The sequence below is a fragment of the Chrysochloris asiatica genome, unplaced genomic scaffold (genome assembly GCF_000296735.1).
Source record: "Chrysochloris asiatica unplaced genomic scaffold, ChrAsi1.0 scaffold00045, whole genome shotgun sequence".
Lineage (NCBI taxonomy): Eukaryota > Metazoa > Chordata > Mammalia > Afrosoricida > Chrysochloridae > Chrysochloris > Chrysochloris asiatica.
Window position 1 is genome coordinate 4,133,243 of NW_006408563.1, and position 16,495 is coordinate 4,149,737.

Here is a 16,495-nt window from a genome sequence, read left to right on the forward strand (position 1 = left end):
AAGCTGTACTGAAGGCACTGATGAAGTATCAAGGTTCCAGACACTGACAGAATATAAATTGAAATCTTTGAAAAAGCTTATGTGTCACTAGAGGTCTTTATTCATCTATCAAAAAATATTTGGAAGACAGCTGCCTGGCAAATTACTTGGAAGAGATCCATATCTGTGGCCATTCCAAGGAGAGGTGACCAAACGAAATGCAGAAATCATCAAACATCATTAATATCATATGCAAGTAAAATTTTGCTGAAGATAACTCAAAAACAGTTGCAACAGTAAATCTACAGAGAACTGTCAGAAATTCAAGCTGGATTCAGAATAGAACTTGGAACGAGGGATATCATTGCTGATGTCTGATGGATCGTGACTGAAACCAGAGAATGCCAGAAAGATCTCTACTTGTGTTTTATTGACTATGTGATGGTTTTCAGCTGTGTTGTTGTTGTTGTTGTTAAGTGTTATTGAGTTAGTCCCAATTCATAGCAACCCAGTGTAGGGTTTCCAAGCCTTTAAATCTTTGCAGGAGCAGAAAGTTTCATGTTTTTCCTGTGGAGCTTCTGGTGGGCTCAGACTGCCAGTCTTATGGTTCAGTCAATTACTGCTCATCTTATGGAGCCACCGTGCTCCCTTCAATTGTGCAGATCATGACAAATTATGGATAACTTGGCAAAGAATGGGTATTCCAGAACACTTACTTGTGCTCCTGAGGAACCTGTACATAGATCTAGAGGCATTTGTTAGAACAGAACAAGGGACACTGAATGGTTTAATATTAGGAAAGTTGTGTGCCAGGGTTTTATCTTTTTAGCATGCTTATTCAATCTGTATGCTGAGCAAATAATCCAAGAAGCTGGGTTATATGAAGATAAACAGGGCATCAGGATTGGAGGAAGACTTGTTAACAACTTGCGATATGCAGATGATACAATTTTGCTTGCTGGAAGTGAAGAGGACTTGAAAATCAGTAAGAAGAAGATCAACGAAATAGCTTTCAGTATTGGTTTCACCTCAATATAAAGAAAACAAAAATTATCACAACAGAACCAACGAATAACATCATGATAAACAGAGAAAAGATTGAATTTGTCAAGACTTGATTTTTGCGTAGATCCACAATCGACACTCATGGAAGCAGCAGTCAAGAAATCCAATGACATAGTGCATTAGGCAAAACTGCTGCACAAGACCTTATTAAAGTGATAGAGAGCAAAGACATCAGTCTGGGGACTAGGGCGTGCTTAATCCAAGCCATGGTATTTTCAACCACCTCATAAGCATGTTGGACAATAAATGAAAAAGACTGTAGAAAAAAAATTGATGAATTTGAATTATAGTGTAAGGGAAGAATAGTAAAAGTATGGACTACCAGAAGAACAAATCAATCAGTTTTAGAAGAAGTACAGTCAGAATGCTCCTTAGTAGCCAGGATGGTAAGACTTCATTTCTCATACTTTGGACATGTCAATGGAAAAGGACACCAAGCTTGATAAAGTGGAGGGTCAGTGAAAAACAGGAAGACTCCCAACGAGATAGATTGACTCAGTGGCAGCAGGAGTGGGCTCCAATGTGAAAACAACCGTGAGCATGGCGCAAAACTGGGCAGTGTTTTGTTCTGCTACATAGAGTGTCATAATGAGTCGGGACCAACTCGAAGGTACTTAAAAACATTTATTGGTCCAGTTGTGGGATTTTTGTTTTCTTTACATTGAGTTCCAATTAATATTTGAAGGCTGTAGTCTTTGATTTTCATCAGTCAGTATTCTAAAATTTCTTGGCTTCCAGCAGCAAGGTTGTTGTTGTTGTTAAGTGCCATTCAGTTGATTCTGACTCAATAAACCTCGACAGAGTTTCCAAGGAGTGTCTGCTGGGTTTGATCAGTCAATCTTATGGTAATCTGCATATTGCAGATTGTTAATAATGAGTCTTCATTCAATCCTGCTGCCATGTTCTTCATATAATCCAGTTTTCCAGACTATTTGCTCAGCATAGAGATTGAATAAATATAGTGAAAGAATACAGCCTTAATTTTTAACCATTCAGTTTCTCCTTGTTCTGTTTGAATGACTGGCCACTTTATTTATATTGATCAATATTAGCCTTGAAAATATCTGAAGACAGTACGTGGTTCTTAAGTCACCTCTCTTCCAGGCAAACTATCTTTACTATCTTCAACTATTTTTCATTGGACTGGTTTCTAAACTTCTCACCAGAAATTGGATGTATTTTATACTGTCTTTGTGTCTGTTAAATATTATTTCCAGACATAAGCATAGTACTCTAGATGTATTGTGACTTATTGTTGTAATAAGTGCCATTGAGTTGGTTCCAACTCATCATGACCCTATATAGGGTTTCAGGGGAGCAACTGGTTTGAACCGCCGACCTTACGGGTCATACTGACCTTGCAGTCTAATGCAGTATCCTGCAGTGCCACATTAAGACTCTGTATTGTGACTAGACAAGTCTACAGTGGTGCTATTGTCTCTGTAGATCTGATAACACCGAATTATCTTTGAGGGTAGCTGTGTAACCAAAGACCCATAGGTTTTCTTCAAGGATTGCTATGTCTGGTTTCTTCAATTCTCTATTTGTACAACTGAAGGCTTTTTAATCTGACTTCAGGACATTGTGTTTATTTTTCACTGTTCTATCTAAAATAGCCTCCTCTCGCACAATCAGTATATAGCTGCCTGAATTTACCTTCAGAGAAATCGTTCATATAGAAAATATTATCATTTATCCCTTTCCATTCAACTTCAAAATCTATTTACCCAATTATAATGACAATGCCATAGGGGTGGGGCTTTTATCTCATTCGTATAGTTTATGGCCTGGCATGTAGTTCAGCAAATGTCTTTTTGGTGAATGTATCATTATTTGTTAAATTCAATTTTCTTCAATTTTGGAAAAGCTATTTGAACCCTAAGTCTGTCTGTCATATAATATATTACCTAGTTCTCTGAAGTTTATGTCTATTTAAAAAAATGGTAAGAATGCCTTTTATGACTTTATACAAATCCCACACTCCAGTCTTTATCAAATTTTATTGAGTTTTATTAAAACACACTTGTTGTTAAGTGCCGTTCAATTCTGAATCATAGTGACCCCGTATAGAGTTCTGAGGAGCAACTGGTAGGTGTGAATTGCCAACTTTGAGGTTAACAGTCCAGTGCTTATCCAACAGCACCAGACTAGAACACACATGGAGAGACCAAATACAGAGTTTTATGGTATCTAAATTCCCTTCATCTAATCCTAGTATGGCGCTGTGGGTTAATATGCTGGACTGCAAATCGGTTTGATTTGCAAGGTTGGTGGTTCAAGCTTACTAGTAGTTCCTCAGAAACCCTATACAAGGTCATTATGAATCAGAAGAAACTCAACAGCACTTAATAACAATAATTCTGTAAAGGACTCCTGGTAGGGCACTACAGGATAAGTACAAGATTGCAAAGTTAGTTTGAACTGCTAGGTCGGTGGTTCAAACTTACCAGCTACTCATCAGAAACCCCATACAGGGGGTTGCAATGAATTGGAACTGACTCGAGGCACTTAGCACTTAATAACAACAATAATTCTGTCAAGCGTGACACTGAACCATTAATTAGCACTTTTCAGGAAAAGATATTTTAAAGGAACATATTGTCAGGAGGGACCAGTCACTGGAGAAGGAAATCATGTTTGGTAAGGTAAAGGGTCAGAGGAAAACCCCCAACGAGATGGATTGGCCAAGTGGCAGCATCAATGGACTCAAGTGCGGCAACAGTGGTGAGGTTGGCCCAGGATGGGGCAGTGTTTCCTTCTGTGCATAAGGTCGCTGTGAGTCAGTACCAACTCGATGGCATCTAACAACAACAAAACTTACCTTACTGGAGTCCTAGTGTGGCACTGTGGGTTAATGTGCCAGACTACAAAGCCATTTGAACTGCAAGGTTGGCAGTTCAAGCTCACTAGAAACTGCTAAAAAACCCTATACCCTACAGGGTCGCTAAGGGTCGGAATTGACTCAACGCCACTTAACAACAACAAGAACTTACCTTACTATGTCTCAATTACACACACATCTGAAGTACATTTATAAAATTCAAAATGACCTATATTTATAACATTTCCCTGATTAATCAATCTAGAAATTTTACCAAAAAGTGAAAAGAGATATTAACAGTTTCAAAGGAACAATGGATGTTGCTGGTGACCATCACTTTTTTTTTGGTTACTGAGTTCACAAACACGGTTTATGACCATTCTGAGGATCAGCCTTGAGAACACTCATTTCTGGAATTCATCATCTATGTGAAAATTGGTCATCTGCTTCCTGTCTTCCAATGTACAGCCTGCTCTTCATAATTTCTCACAATCAGGGACAGTTCCTTTATAATCACACTCCTTTTAGTGCTCGGGGGATAAAAACGGTCTAGGCTCTCATTCCCTGGCAGTCATGCTTTTTCCCTTCGAGTCTGGCTCTCTTACTGTGGAAGACACAGTTAAAACAGGAACTGAGGGCTCTGCTTTCAAACTCACACCTTCCAGGGGCTCTACACAAGAGGCTACCTCACCCACTTACTTTCCCATGTTCTAAAATAGCTTGGTTGTCCAACTCTTACAATCAGGGTTTGCAAGCGTCAGATTATGAAGCTGTTCTACCCTTCCTGCATCTATTCCTTTCCGTTATCATTACTCGCTCCTTACTATTGGCTTCTTGCCTCCTTTTTTGTACATAGCCAAGGGTATCAATGACTTTTTGATGCATCCACATTAGGATCTTCAGATGCCTCACTGTCGCTCTCCTCTGTAAGACTAATTACAGCCTATTATAAGAGTTTTGGAGATCATGTCTTAAAGGCTTGAGGTTCCCTTTCCATACAGAGTTTAATCTAGGACCATGCAACATGCACCATTTCTCATATTGACTGTTGAGTGCCCAGTGTTTAATATACACCCTGGTACACAGTAGGCTGTAATTAAATATTTGTTTAATGAATGAATAAGCATTCTCTGTATCTCCTTATTTTGTCTTCTTAAAGCTTAGGATATCTATCAGACTGTAGGCTTGTACTCTTTTCTTATAGTAGCCCTGGTAGTATAGTAGCTTATGAGTTGGGCTGCAAGTAGCAAAGTTCACAGTTTGAATCCCGCAGCCACTTCACAGGAGAAAGATGAGGTTTTCTGCTCCCATATTTATAGCCTCGGAAACCCTGTACAGGGTCCCTATGAATTGGAACCGACTGCTCAGCACACAACTACCACTCTTTCTGATCTAATATCAATGATGAATGGACACAGACACTTTTGTGTTCAATAATACCATGAATTCTTAGTTATAACTATGTTTTTTTTATTTCCTTATGTTATTTTTAAGTCATCATCAGAGATATTATTTATTGATGAATAATAAAGAATATTCAAGAATACAGATACAATGCTATATTTAAAATATCTATTACCAATAATTCATGTACTTAAACCATCATTGCAGTTATGAACACATGTGATTTTATTTTAAAAATACTCCTATCTCTTCATTATTCAGGTCTTAATCAGCTTTATTATCAAGGATGTATATGCTGATATCTCATGGCATTAAAAATAATTTTTAAAAGAAAGTATTAGAATAGTAGAGTGGATTAAGTAGACTTTTCAGTCTAATTCTAGAGTTGTGGAGTTACTTACTCTCGGAGAGGAATGTCAGATATTTAGGAAAGGGTTATGTTCAAAACATTACCTAAATATTTGCCATTCCTGGTATATTAGTGATTTAAAATTCATTCCAACTGTAGATCTCTACAAACATGTTTTAACCAAATTTGTGTGTGTGGTGGTGGGGGCAGCTATCAGGAAGTAAAAGTGCTGAATTAAAGATCTTGGTGGGGAAAAGAAAACAAGTTTTGAGTTTAGGAAGAGTCATTCAAGACATACACATTTTTTAGAGACTAAAGACGTGGAATGTTAACAATCTTCATTGTCAGGAAACTTCCTAAAATTTGTTCTAAATGCCTCATGCATCACTTTAAGCTCATTTCCCCTCATTTAACAGAGGCAGGACAGCTGGCCTGCATCTTCCATCCGCCCTGCCCTCAATCAGCTCTTGACCATGTCATAGAACACTCTCTTAAAATGGAGTGAGGAAGCCAATTTGAAACAGTAGAGAGAACGCTCAAGGAAAAAAAAAAAAAGAAAGAAAAGAAACTTGTGGGAAACAGCATTTTAAACTAACTTTGAAAGGGGTTATAGATTAGGTCAAGGAAGGGGCCAAAAATTTAGCTGCTGTCCCTTGAATAATTCAGACCAATTCTGAAACAATATTAGAGGGTCATAAAACACCAGGTCTGGAAATTAAAGATTTTGATACCTCATAAAAAAAGTCTTTGAATGTAACTCCCTGGCATACTGCCAACAAGGCCAGTTCTTTGGGGGAAAACCCTATGCCAAAGGCCAAAGAGGCAGCTGTGTTATTCAGCTCCTGAGAGCATCCAACTCAGCACCCACACAAGCTCAATTATGAACAAATTAAAGGGATCCAGACTGAACATAGTAATTTTGGTAATTTAAATAAATAGAGGAAAGTCTACAATTAGTAGGAAAAGATGGATTTTCTCAAAACCCCAGAAATATCTATCCAGTCTCTTAAATGGCACCCAAAGCCCTTTGAACAAGCATAGTTATATCTAATTATTTTTAAAAATTTCCTTCCACCCATCATAGTGATCACTTGTGAGCTGACTTAAATGTGACCTCATGCATGCCAGTTAATAGTTGTCACTAACTACTAAGGCAGGATATTAAAGAGAGAAAAAAAAAAAAAAAAGAATTTTAATCGCTCTGGGTCGGAACTGACTCCAAGGCACTTAGCAACAACAACATAGGAATGACTGTCATAGACCAAAATTGTAATCAGATTTATTCCTACATTTCAGAGCAAATAATGATCCACAAGGAGTCCTGGTGGTGCAGTTTTAAGTGCTCAGCTGCTAACCAAAAGTTGGTGGTTTGAACCTACCAGCCTCACTGTGGAGAAAGTGGCAGTCCTCTCTGGTAAAGCTTATAGTCTTAGAAACCTTACTGGGAAGTTCTCTCTCTCCTATAAGGCCTCTGTGGTTGGAATCAACTTAAAGACACACAGCAACAGAGATATCATGCTACTCCTTATTAAAAGGTTTTAATATACAGGGCTGTAATTAATCAAATGGGTAACTTTTCAGGAGCAAATCATAATTTGTTAAGTTCTGTTAAGTTGTTTCCATTCATAGTGATCCTATATAAGATTTCCTGGGAGCGGCTGGTGAGTCTGAACCACTTACCTTGCAGTTCAAACTAACTTTGCAGTCCAGTGCTTAGGCTACAAAGCACAACGTAAAAGGCATCAAAAAGAATCAAATTTAGAATCGGGGAATCTATTAACGTAATTCAAAATGTTAATAAAGAACAAATGTATGTGATCACTCTGTATGGATCTACAAAATAAATATTCATTCCTAATTTAAAAACAATATTTTGAATACGAAGACGCATGTTTAACTTGATAAAACTTTCTATCAGAAACCAACAGCAAGCATCTCTCTCTCTCACACACACACACTAACAACAGAGACATTCCTGTTTACTTTTGATGAGCTGATTCTAAAGTTCATGTGGGAGAGTAAATGAATATGAAGCACCAAAGTAACTTTACAAAGAAAAGAAACCAAACACATAAATGGGGAAGAGAGTCTCTTTAACAAATAGTGATAGAAAAACCCATTTGTAGAAGGATGAAACAAGACCCGTATCTCACACCATATACAAAAACAAACTCAATACTTACTGAAGACTTAAATGTGAAGCCTTGGGCTATAAAGATCATCAATGAAACTTGGGGCTCTGATACATGGCGACCCAAACATTACTAAAAACACACAAACAGCAGAAGACAAGCTAGATGACAGTGACCTACTAAAAATTAGAGACTCAAGTGCATCAAAAAATTTTACCAAAAGAGTAAAAAGGGAGGCAACAAGACTGGGAATTTTTTTTTTTTCCAATGACATATCAGACGAAGGACTAATCTCTATAATTTATAGAAAACTATAATACCTCTACAAGTAAAAAAATGGACACAGTTGTGAAAACTTGTTGTTGTTGTTAAGCGTCATCAAGTTGGTTCCAACTCATGGTGACTCTGTCTAGTGTTTCTGAGGATTGGCTGGTGAGTTTGAATCACTGACCTTGCAAATTAAACCGACCTTGTGGTCCAGTGTATAATCCTCAGTGTCACACCAGGACAGCCTTGGAATCCCATGGAGTAGTTATGCTGTTTTATAAGGTCTTTATGAGTTGGAATCAACTCTATAACAATGGATGTGGAATTCATATTCCAAACAGTGTAATAATGGCAAGTCATTATTGTTGTTAAGTGATGTTAAGTCAGTTCCGACTCATAGCACACTGTGTAGGGTTTCCGTGGAATGGCTGGTGAGCTTGAGCCACTGACCTTGAGGTTCAAACCAACCTTGGAGTCCAGTGCATTAACCCGCAGTACCACACCAGGCATGGGGAATGACTAATGTACTAAGAATAGCACATCCTGAACATGACCCTTCTGTGTAGGGCAATTTAATATTCAGTGTGATGATTTTTCAAATTAATAGGGAAAGGGCAGAAAAGCTAAAAATCTTATTAAAAATCTAAATGGAGAAAAAAAATTCCACTATGTACACCATAGATAAAAATAAATCATTAAATTGCTAAACATTTTTTTTAAAGCCTCTAAAGCGATGAGAAAAAAAAAAAAGTGATAAATACAAAACCAAAAGTCATAAAGGAAAAAGTGGAAATATTTGTCTAAATCTGTTTTTTTTTTTTTTTAATGGCAAAGTGATCACAATCAAAACATAAAGATAAATAATAGGTTGCAATAAATCATTTGCAAACTATATAGCAATATCCTAAAGATCCACCACTTGTTGGTCAGTTTGTCTACTGTGGTAGTTTGCATGATGCTGTGATAATGGAAACTAGGCCACCAGTGTTGGAAACACAAGCAGAGTCAACCACAGTGGACAGATTTCAGATGGACTTCCAGACAAACACAGATGAAGAAGGAGAAACAGACTACTTCTGAATGTTTAGTCCCTGGAAACTTTATGAATAGCAATGGAATACTGCCAGACAGCACTACAATACTGAATATTGAAACATGATGAAGAGCACCATAATATCATCAGATATAGTGCTGAAAGATGAGCCCCTCAGACTTGAAGGTACTCCAAATAAGACCTCAAAGTAGAGTTGACTGTGATGACGTGAAGAGAGTAGAGCCTTGGAACCTTTATTTGCTGATGTGGCACAACTCAAAATGAAGGGAAAAAGCTGTAAAAATCCATTAGTAATTGGATTAAATCCTGTATGAAGTATAGAAATCTAGGGAAATTAGAAATTGGCAAAATTAAATGTATCATATAAATATGGATATCCTAGGTATTAGTGAGACAAAATGGACTGGCATTAGCCATTTTGAATCTGAAAATCACATGGTTTAATATGCAGGGAATATTGAAGAGGAATGGCATTTCAATCATCATCAAAAAGAACATTTCAAGATCTTTCTTGAAGTACAACACTATTTGTGATAAGATAATATCTATATGCCACAAGGAAGACCAGTTAATACCATTATTATTAAAATTTATATACCAACCACTAAAGTCGGTGATGTTGAAATTGAAGAATTCCACCAACTTCTTCAGTCTGAAATTGATCAAACATGCAAAACTGATGTATTGATCATGACTGGTGATTGGAATACAAAGGTTGGAGACAAAGAGGAAGAATCAGTAATTAGAAAACATGGTCTTGGTGACAGAAACAATGCTGGAGATTGCATGATAGAACTTTGCAAGACCAATGATTTCTTCATCACAAATACCTTTTTTAAACAGCATAAAGATACACAAAGACCTGACCAGATGAAATATACAGAAATCAAATTGATTACATCTGTGGAAAGAGATCATGGAAAAGCTCCATACCATCAGCTGAAACAAGACCAGGGGCAGAACCTGTGGAACATACCATAAATTGCTCATATGAAAGGTCAGGCTGAAGCTGAAGAAAATTAAAACAAGTCTACAAGAGTCAAAATATGACATTGACCACATCCCACCTGAATTTAGAGATCATCCAAAGAACAGATTTGATGCAGACACTAAAGACCAAAATCCAGAAAAATTGTGTGATGACATCAAGAAAATCATATAGGAAGAACCAAAAAGGCCAAGAAGTAGACAAGAAAGAAGGAAAACACCAAACTGGATGTCAGAAGAAACTCTGCAGAGTAGAGATGCTAAAGCAAATGGAAGAAATGGGGAGGTAAAAGAGATGAATAGAAAATTTCAAAACGTAGCTCAAGAAGACTAAGTCAAATATTATAACAAAATGTGCAAGGACCGGAGTTAGAAAACCAAAAGGGAAGAACACGCTCACTATTTCTCAGGTTGAAAGAACTGAAGAAAAAAATTCAAGGCTCAATTTGTAATATTGAAGGATTCAAAGGGCAACATACTGAATGCTGCAAAAAGCATCAAAATAATATGGAAGGAGGAATACACAGAGTCACTGTACCAAAAAGAAATGGTTGATCATCAACCATTTCAATAGGTAGCATGTGATCAAGAGTCAATGATATTGAAGGAGGAAGTCCAAGGTGCACTGAAGGCACTGATGAAGAAAAACACTCTGAGAATTGATGGAATACAAATTGAAATCTTTCAACAAACTTACACAGCACTGGAAACACTCATGTATGCCAAGAAATTTGGAAGATAGCTACCTGACCACTTGACTGGAAGAGATCCATATTTATGCCCATTCCTAAAACAGGTAACTCAACAGAATGTGGAAATCATCAGACAATATCATTAACATTGCATGTCAGTAAAATTTTGCTGAAGATAATGCAAAAACAACTGTAGCTATACATTGTTACAGAACTGCCAGAAGTTAAGCTGGATATAGAAGAGGACATGGAACTAGGGATATCATTGCTGATGTCAGATGGAACTTGGCTGAAATCAGAGACTACCAGAAAGATATTTACCTGAACTTTATTGACTACAAAAACGCTTTAGAATGTGTGTATCAATACAAGTTATGGGCAATATTGCAGATAATGAATATTCCAGAACACTGAATTACACTCATGGGAACCTGTACATTGACCAAGAGGCAGTTGCTCAAACAGAACAGGGAACACTGAATGGTTTTAAATTAGGAAAAGTGTGCACCAGGGCTGTATTCTTTCACCATCCTTATTAACTACATAGGCTGAGCACATATTCCAAGAAGCTGGATCCTATGAAGCAGAATGTGGCATCAGGATTGGAGAAAGACTGATTAACAGCCTGTGATATGCAGATGACACAACGTTTTTTGTTTTTTGTTTTTGTTTTTTTTTGCTGAAACTGAACAATACTTAAAATATTTAAACTGATGAAGATCAAAGACCACAGTACTGGTTGCATCTCAACGTAAAGAAAACAAAAATCCTCACCACTGGTCCAGTAAACAACATTAAGATATATGGAGAAAAGATTGAAGTTGCCAAAGACTTCATTTTGAATTTTTATTTTAAATGCTTCAGGAATTAGATTTATACTTAATACACTTTCATGCTGCTGAGGATCGGTCCAATCTTTTGTTAAAAAGTCACCAATCATTTTAACAAATAAATTATTTTCTTATATTCACCCAGTGCTACATCTGAAAATTGAACCACACACCTAATCAAACAGGAAAGACTTCCTAATACTTACATTTGGGGTATTATTTAAGTTATTCACTGAGAAAGCCACTACATGTATTAAGCTTGTGTGACTGTTGTGGAGAGAAGGGATTAGAAGAACCCTAGAATGCTGACTCTCAGAGTCTTCTGCAAGACTATTAACTTTAAACGGGGAACCCACACACACAAGCAGAACTTGGGTGGTTCCTTGAAAAGTGTTTTGAAAACATATTATTGAGCGTTCTGCTAACGAGCGTATTTTAGTCAATGCTTCAGTTTAGCAAGTGTGTCCTGAAGAAAATAGATCAAGGCTGGCCACATTCTGAAAACTGTATAAACATCACTATTAATATTGTCATTCATATGATCAATACAATGAAATGCAGTGGGTGACTGCAAACCATACAAAAGCAAACGCAATTTCCATTTGGGAACCCTGGTGGCTCGGTGGATAAGCGCTCAGTTGGTAACCTAAAGGTCAGAGGTTTAAACCTACCAGGAGCTTCCCTAAAGCTTACAGACTTGGAATCCCCTGTGGAGCAGTTCTACCTTATGCTCTAGGGTCACTCTATGGCAGAATCAACTCAAGACAACTGATATTTCAATTAAGAGAGGAAACTTATCAAAAGCCAAGTTTTCAGTTATAAGAAAGATGTGAGCAGAAATACAACTGGACTTGCCTTAAGCTTTTTTTTTCTTTTATGAATTTGATATTTTTCTTTCTGTGAAATAAAAATTCATGCTATTATTTTCTACTGCAGACAGTTTTAGAACCATACTACTGTTATTTTTTACTTAAATGAGGAAAACACTAATGTATTTTCTCCATCCCTCGAAATTAAGAACAGTTTTCATACATTCATCTTCCTCACAGGCAAATGAGGAAGACAGACTATTTTATATTTATAAAGCAGTCTATAAAAACAAATTGCTCCTTCAATTACTAGCAATAACCTAAGTCTCTGTCACACATTGTTTCTTTGGTTTGTCAAAGGTTCATGCTTGAGAAAATACTCTTCTCTGGCCAGAGCTCAGTAGAGTTTGCTTGTTGAGGTATTTTACCAGCTTCTCACTCTAGGTGATTAGAGCAAATGCATCCAAGTGATCTAGGTAATTTATAGAAAACAGAATCAATTTCTCTTGTTTCGTCATGCCTGAACATTTTTCTGAACTCCTATAAATGAATAGCAGATAAGCACTATTTATCAGATTGTTTTATGAAGCAGGCAGTTTTGATTATTCTATTTTCTTGTTGCTACTAATGAAATATGTAATATGCTTCAAGGAAAAAAAATATTACAAAGCATGGTCTTTGCACATTCAGAAAGCAATGAATATTTTGCTAAGAATTTATTTTACACCCACACTGGTTTCCAGTAGTTCTCACTCTCTCCAGGATTCCATGGGGGGGGCAACATCATTCTTGGGCATCACAGATGTCTTTTTGAGTTCCATGTCCCAGAGCTTAGCGAGCACAGCTCTCAGGTTTGCAGGGAGCTCTCAGAAATTTCCTTGGGACTCATAACTTCAAGGAGTTTGTTCAGGCATTGGCATAGGGAACCTTGACATCTGGAATCTAGGAAGCCTTGGGCCCCTTCTTCCCTCCAGTGTCACAGGGTTGGAGACAGACATCTAAAGAGACAACTCTTGAAGCCAACAATCTGGCACTTAACAAGAACATTATTATTAAGTTTACCAATTAATTGTTGTTGTTGTTGTGTACCGTTGAGTTGGTTCTGATGACCTACGTAGGGCTAATGAGGAGCAGCTTGTAGATTTGAACCATCGACTTTTGATTAGCAGTCCAGTACTTATCCTACAATGCCACACCAGGACACTCACCAATTAAATGTTTTTGTTGTTAAGTGCCATCAAGATGGTTCTGACTCATAATGATCCTGTAGAGGGTTTCTGAGGAGCAGCTGATGAATTTGAACTGCCAACCCTGTGGTTCACAGTCCATGGCTGATCCTACAGCGCCACACCAGTAGTCCAATTAAATAGGCATTTACAAATCAGTATTTGAAGAAACATATAAAAACACATATTTAATGTACTTATGTGTATGTCTTATTAAGGTGGTATGTTAGTGGTTCCCAATAAAAGAAAACATAGAAGACAATTTGTTCAATTTCAAACAACTAGTTTCTAGAAATATGCAGACTTCTATTAGAGTCAAAAGGACTGAAGGCAAGACTGATTCATTCATATGAAAAGATCAAAAGAACAGGGAGGACTCAGGGTCAGAACCTTGTAGATCCCAGAGAAGACTGATTTCAAGATACATGGAAATCTCCAAGGAATTATGGGCACTCAGATACCGAAGGGAAACAAGGAAATCCCTCGGAGCTGACAGAGAGAGAAAGCCTTCCCTTACAGCTGGTGGCCTGAATTCAGACTTCTGACTTCCTAAATGGTGAGAGAACACATTTCTATTTGTTAAAGTGAAAAAACAAAAACAAAACAGAGATGACTCTTCTCCACTCCTACCATCCCTACCCATCACATTTGGAAAGGAAAACAAGAAAGGAAGCAAACTGAAACAGGATTCCTTTAACTGTATTATCTTTTCAAGCTCTGCAACAATCATATGTGTAAGAAATGGAATCCTTGGCAGAGGCCAGAGAACAAACACAAAAAGCAGGTGAGTTGGAGATACTTATAGAGTCATTTAGATCCTTGAGAAGTGCTCAGATATTTTTTTTTTTTTCCAAGTCATGTAAATGGAGGATATTTCATGGACCACTTTACCAAAATAAATCATTTATCTTACTTTTAAAAAGGAGGTAATTGCAATTAAATGTGGCAGAGGAAACAGGAAGCTAGGATGACCACTCTCCCTCCTCCAGGCTTCAGTCCCCCAGCTCCCTGAGGTCTGAGTCTAGAAAACAAAGGCAGGAGCTTGAGAGATAGATGGGCGGGGCCGCAGAGCTGACCTGGATGTCACCTCTCCTCACTTACCAAGGTCCATGCTCTTCGAGGCTTTCAGATTAATTGATTCAGGCTGCTTGGCCGGTGTCACAGATCTGAAGTTGATGTGCTGATCTGGAAAATATACTGCTGAATCCACTCCAGAGCTGTAGAAAGAAGCCATGTGCCAGATTTCGGCTTAGAAAAAAACTTAAAAAAATATATTTTTTTAAATAATGAAAGGAAACAGTTCTCATTTTGAACACAAATCCTTATCAGAACTCCCTTTGCTGCTCCGAACCATGAATTTGAAACCAATTCTTGAATCTCAGGTTTTTCCATGAGATGCAGCAACTCAGTTTCATCACACTGTACAATTGAAAGAAAAGATTCTCTGGCTATTATCGTGTTTTTCTCTGCACTGATTTCTGCTAATTGGGATCCCACTGTACAATATATAACTTTAAGTGCAGAAGGCATACCTGGAGAGTGCTTTCACTTGAAAGGGTATCAGTACAGCCCAAAGCAGGTTAAGGCATTCTTGGAGACCTGAGCTTGCCTTTCCCTGCTGCATGGTGGATGGATACAGCCGTTTGGTTTTCTACTTTATTTAGGTTTCTTTTCTAAAACGAAACCGAATGCTGAGCAAGCAGCCTGCTCATCACTAATATCAAAATGGCGTAAGACGAAAAGCACACTTGACAATTTAGAGACAAGATACATGAATGCCCTGATATACTTTTAGTCCTTGTTGTTGTTTTTAAATGCTGTTGAGTTGATTCTGACCCATAGCAACCCTGTATAGGGTTTCCGAGGAGCAGCTGGTGAGCTTGAACCTTGGACCTTGCAGTTCAAATGGTTTTGCAGTCTGGCGCATTAACCCACAGCACCACACCAGGACTCCTTAGTACTTGTAGTAAATCTCAATTTTCTTTCCGCTGAATATTATTTCATTTATTTGCTTGAGAATGGAGGAGAGTACACAAGGGAATTATAGACAGTGCCTTAAATTCTGACATAAGAATTAAACTATATGTAGGTATTTTTAATAAATGATATTGTAGCCCCATTCTCTCTTGGCATTCTCATATGGTTAGAAAGTAAATATGGTAGCTCAGTTCAACATAATATGGATCCTGATTTCACATATAGTGAGAACTCAAGTTATTCAAATTATCCTTTCATATTTGGTAAATATGAAAGACTGGGCGTTGTGGTTGTCAAATTGTTGGGTGTTTGATACTTAAATAACAAAATGAAACAAAAATATATTAATCATTTTGAATGGGAATCTTCATAAAATGAAAAAAAAAATGATCTTAACATTTTAGCAAATATTATATACCAAAATAAGACTATTCCTTTCTTGAAACTGATCAGTCGTGTACATTTACTAACACCTTAGTATTCAGCAATATTGCTGGATTAAAGCATGAGTGAACTTGCATTGTTGTGATGCAGTGGGTCGATTCAGGCAGTACCTATAACAGTACAGCAAAGGGCTCAGCAGCACAGACATTAAGTACCATTGTGATATTTTGACTCATAGCAACTGCACATGACAGCGTAGCCACGTTTAAGGTTTTCTAGGCTGAAATTGTTATGGGAGCAGATCACCAGGTCTTTTGCCCAAGGAGTTGTTGGGTGGGTTCAAACCACTAACCTTTGGGTGAGCAGCTGGGTGCGTAACCACTGCATCATGAGGACTTCCTGGTTTTGCTACTTACTAACTGTAGGACATGGGCAACTCACTGGACCACTGTGGGCTTCTATCTTACTAACTGTAGGACATGGGCAACTCACTGGACCACTGTGGGCTTCTATCTTACT

At 37.6% G+C, this 16,495-nt stretch overlaps 1 protein-coding gene across 3 annotated transcripts in view; it reads right to left on the reverse strand.

Moving 5' to 3' along the window:
- Positions 1-16,495, reverse strand: part of PARD3B (par-3 family cell polarity regulator beta) — a 1,706,387-nt gene that overhangs the window by 650,659 nt on the left and 1,039,233 nt on the right. For all 3 annotated transcript variants that reach the window (XM_006861955.1, XM_006861956.1, XM_006861957.1), the window contains one exon: positions 14,717-14,832. In XM_006861955.1, the coding sequence (XP_006862017.1) occupies positions 14,717-14,832 (116 nt within the window). The remainder of the gene's footprint in view (positions 1-14,716; positions 14,833-16,495) is intronic.